This window comes from Pogoniulus pusillus, chromosome 2 (assembly GCF_015220805.1).
Source record: "Pogoniulus pusillus isolate bPogPus1 chromosome 2, bPogPus1.pri, whole genome shotgun sequence".
In the NCBI taxonomy this organism is placed as follows: Eukaryota; Metazoa; Chordata; class Aves; order Piciformes; family Lybiidae; genus Pogoniulus; species Pogoniulus pusillus.
In genome coordinates this window covers 40,758,366-40,762,048 of record NC_087265.1, presented here as the reverse complement: position 1 = coordinate 40,762,048, position 3,683 = coordinate 40,758,366, and the positions used below count along the sequence as shown (strand labels likewise).

General features: G+C 45.8%; 1 protein-coding gene across 1 annotated transcript; it reads left to right on the top strand.

Moving 5' to 3' along the window:
• The first annotated feature begins 307 nt into the window (after positions 1–307).
• Positions 308–3,107, top strand: HOXD10 (homeobox D10). The gene is made up of 2 exons (XM_064167333.1): positions 308–1,049; positions 2,444–3,107. Exons 1-2 carry the CDS (start codon positions 308–310, stop codon positions 2,719–2,721), a joined length of 1,020 nt encoding a protein of 339 aa, XP_064023403.1. The 3' UTR covers positions 2,722–3,107.
• Positions 3,108–3,683: the final 576 nt, after the last annotated feature.

Sequence of the window (3,683 nt, the reverse complement as noted above, 5' to 3'; positions counted from 1 at the left end):
GAGTGTAGGGGGCAGAACCGGCAGTGGGGCCCAGGCCCGGGCCGGCCGCGCTGCCGCAGAGCGGGCGGCGGCGCGGTGCGGTGCCGGCGCGGCGGCCTAGGGGTCGCTGTTGACCGCGGCGGGGCGCGGCGGGGCGGCGCGGCGGGGCGCGTCAGCGGCGGGGCGGTGGGGCGCGGGGCGGCGGGCGCTGCCATTGGCCCGGCTGTCATGTGGTCGCGCGGAGGCATCCGCAATTACACGGGAATGTTTTCCTAGAGATGTCAGCCTACAAAGGACACAATCTCTCTTCCTCAAATTCCGCCCCAAAATGTCCTTTCCCAACAGCTCTCCTGCCGCTAATACTTTTTTAGTAGATTCTCTCATCAGTGCGTGCAGGAGTGACAGTTTCTACTCCAACAGCGCCAGCATGTATATGCCACCTAGCACAGACATTGGGACGTATGGGATGCAAACCTGTGGACTCCTTCCGTCTCTGGCTAAAAGAGAAGTTAATCACCAAAATATGGGTATGAATGTACATCCTTATATACCTCAAGTAGACACTTGGACAGACCCGAACAGATCTTGTCGAATAGAGCAACCTGTTACACAGCAGGTCCCCACTTGTTCCTTCACTACAAATATTAAAGAAGAAAGCAATTGCTGCATGTATTCCGATAAGAGATCCAAACTAATTTCTGCAGACGTCCCTTCCTACCAGAGGCTGGTGTCCGAATCATGCCCCATTGAGAACCCCGAGGTTCCCGTCCCAGGATATTTTAGACTGAGCCAGACCTACGCCACTGGGAAAACCCAAGAGTACAATAATAGCCCTGAAACGAGTTCAACTGTAATGTTACAGTTAAACCCTCGCGGCAGCTCCAAACCGCAGATATCTGCTCAACTTCAGCTGGAAAAGAAAATGAATGAAAACCCGAGCAACCAAGACAGCACCGCTAAAGTCTCTCAAGTGGAAAGTCCTGAGCCCAAGTCCACGTTGCAAGACGAGCGGAGCTGCCTACCCGAAGGCTCTGTGTCCAGCCCAGAAGTCCAGGAGAAGGAGAGTAAAGGTCTGTATTACCGAGTTTAAGCCGTGCCGTGGTGTAACTCCAACACGCCAGCACCATAAAGCACGCTCGAATATACTAACGAGCATCACAGCCATCACATTTAATGCTAAGGAGTATTGGGCTGCAGGTGCTGTGTCTCTGAAGATTTTGGCAGGCAAAAAAATGCTACACAAAAGGGTCCAAAGATTTTTCTGTAGAGGTCTGTCTCTCTCGTGCATGCAGACCGCCTCTGTGATGCGGGGAATATAGCCGTGTGCTCCTTAATGCGCTGCAGCAGTCAAAAGCAGCCCCATACCTCTAAAAAAGCAGGTCTGGAGGTTGTAAAATACGACCAGCTCAACTTTTCTCTCATAATATTTCCATGCGTTTTTTTCCCCCCCTCTTTTCCCATTGAGCCTTACTGCGATTTGCTTACACTTAAAGATAATTGCGATCCTTTTAAAATAGGTGAGGGATAGGTGCTACCAGGCTGGGTAAAGTTGGAAACAAATGCACAATGAAAACAACAGCCCGCTATCTGCTTGGTCCAAAGGTGGAATGTTTCAATGTGGTACTTTAGATAACCTTAGATTCGTCTCCGAAAGTGCTAGAGTATTTTGAAATGCTTTCGAAAGATAAAGGTGGTGATAATCCGATTTTGTTTTCCATTTAAAAGTGCACTAAAGCCTTCCGTTCGAATGGCGTGTGTCAAAGAAAACCCAAAAGCGAAATTTTCTCTTATCAAAATGTACTTTGCAACCTCTAGGTCGATTTTTACCCTACATGTGCATGGAGATTGTCTTTATCTGAATTGCGTTTAACATTAAGTCCATGTCTAGATTGGTGTGGGGCAGATTTCTTTCTGACGAGGGTAAGAAAAAAAAACGTTAAATTAAAAGGAAAAAAAATCTGAGACAGAGGGTATTAATTTCTTGTGTATTATTCTTTTGACTGGGAAAATGTCTGTGTCTGTTCCTAGGTGTGCTCATATAATTCAGCTGATGGCTGGGGGGTTGCTGCTTCAAAATACAGTGCAAGGGTATTTTGTAATGGGGGTATTTTCACAGCAAGTGTTGTGGAAGCCCGAGGCGGCCATGGTGAGGCCAGACTCTTTAAAATATGGCCATGAGGCTGATGGCAAGTTAAATATTGTTGAAATGCTGAAAACTTGAGATCCCATTTCTGTAAGGGTAGGAGCATGGGCTCCTGCAAGGCAGGGTGCTGTGTGGTGTGAATGGACAAGCCTAGCCTGGCAACAAGTCCCCTCTCTGTGCCCACACCTTACCCAAGCTGTCTTTAATGCCCACATCCACCATATCAGCCAGACACTGCAGAGGAGGGGTCATGGCCAAGGGTACCTTCTAACAGGCTGAGGTATTTTTGATTTTTTTTTTCTTCTTCTTTGATTTTGATAGAGGAAATCAAGTCTGATACTCCAACAAGCAATTGGCTAACTGCAAAGAGTGGCAGAAAGAAGAGGTGTCCTTATACTAAACACCAAACACTGGAATTAGAGAAAGAGTTCTTATTCAATATGTATCTCACTCGAGAGCGCCGTCTAGAGATCAGTAAGAGCGTAAACCTCACTGACAGGCAGGTCAAGATTTGGTTTCAAAACCGCAGAATGAAGCTCAAGAAGATGAGCAGGGAGAACCGAATCCGGGAATTGACCGCTAATCTGACCTTCTCTTAAACCCTAACCCCGGGGGGGGCACCAGTGAGGAATGGGCACAGCACCGCCACTTGCTAAAGGCAGGAGAGACTCTGGCAAAAGTCGGCATTTTCCTTTTCTTTTTTTTTTCTTTTTTTTTTTTTTTTTTTAATTTGGTTTGGTTTGGTTTGTTTCTGATAGAATGTGACTCTTCGTCCTTCTTCTAGAGCTGCAAGTGAATATGTATTACTATGATGAGTATATATAAAACCTAGCACGTGTAATTTATTTTTGTTCTCATCGTAATGCAGGGTAACTATTATTGAATATTATCATTTGGTCTTAACTTATTGGAACTGTCGAACATCCAAACAATGTGACTTTTTCATGTTTTTACTAACAAAATGGTATTTATGTGGGGCTGTTACACGGGCCATAACATTTGGAGTAAATTCAATACTTTAAGAAAAGGGCGGGGGGGGGGGATCTTTGGGGTCGGGGGGGAAAGAGAAGCACATTATAATGTAACTATCCTCGCAAATGAACTTAGAGATTGTCCTTCGTAAAACTGAATATTCCCTTCTTCTCCATTGTAGACACTTCCTTGTGGTGAATATGTGGAATAGTAGTCGTTCAGCAGCAATATGTCCTTCTTGTGCATGTTCTGTTCGCATGTATAATGCAATAAACTCTGTAAACTACTGCCGTTCTTTTGGTTTTCTACAAATGTTTACAGTACAGATGCAGATTGGTCTCCTAATCTTTATCAGCAGCTGTCTGGACTGATGAACCTTCTCTGCCATTTTCTGGTCTTTGTGTGTGTCTTCTGTCTGGTTTTCTTTCTTTCCCCTCCCTCCCCCCACCTTCCTTTCCTTTCCTTTCCTTTCCTTTCCTTTCCTTTCCTTTCCTTTCCTTTCCTTTCCTTTCCTTTCCTTTCCTTTCCTTTCCTTTCCTTTCCTTTCCTTTCCTTTCCTTTCCTTTCCTTTCCTTTCCTTTCCTTTCCT

Bases quoted from the DNA above. Each gene is read 5' to 3' on its own strand.
- HOXD10 (XM_064167333.1), top strand. From the start codon at position 308: ATGTCCTTTCCCAACAGCTCTCCTGCCGCTAATACTTTTTTAGTAGAT. The intron at 1,050-2,443 runs GTCTGTATTACC...TGATTTTGATAG, and splicing joins CCAGGAGAAGGAGAGTAAAG to AGGAAATCAAGTCTGATACT.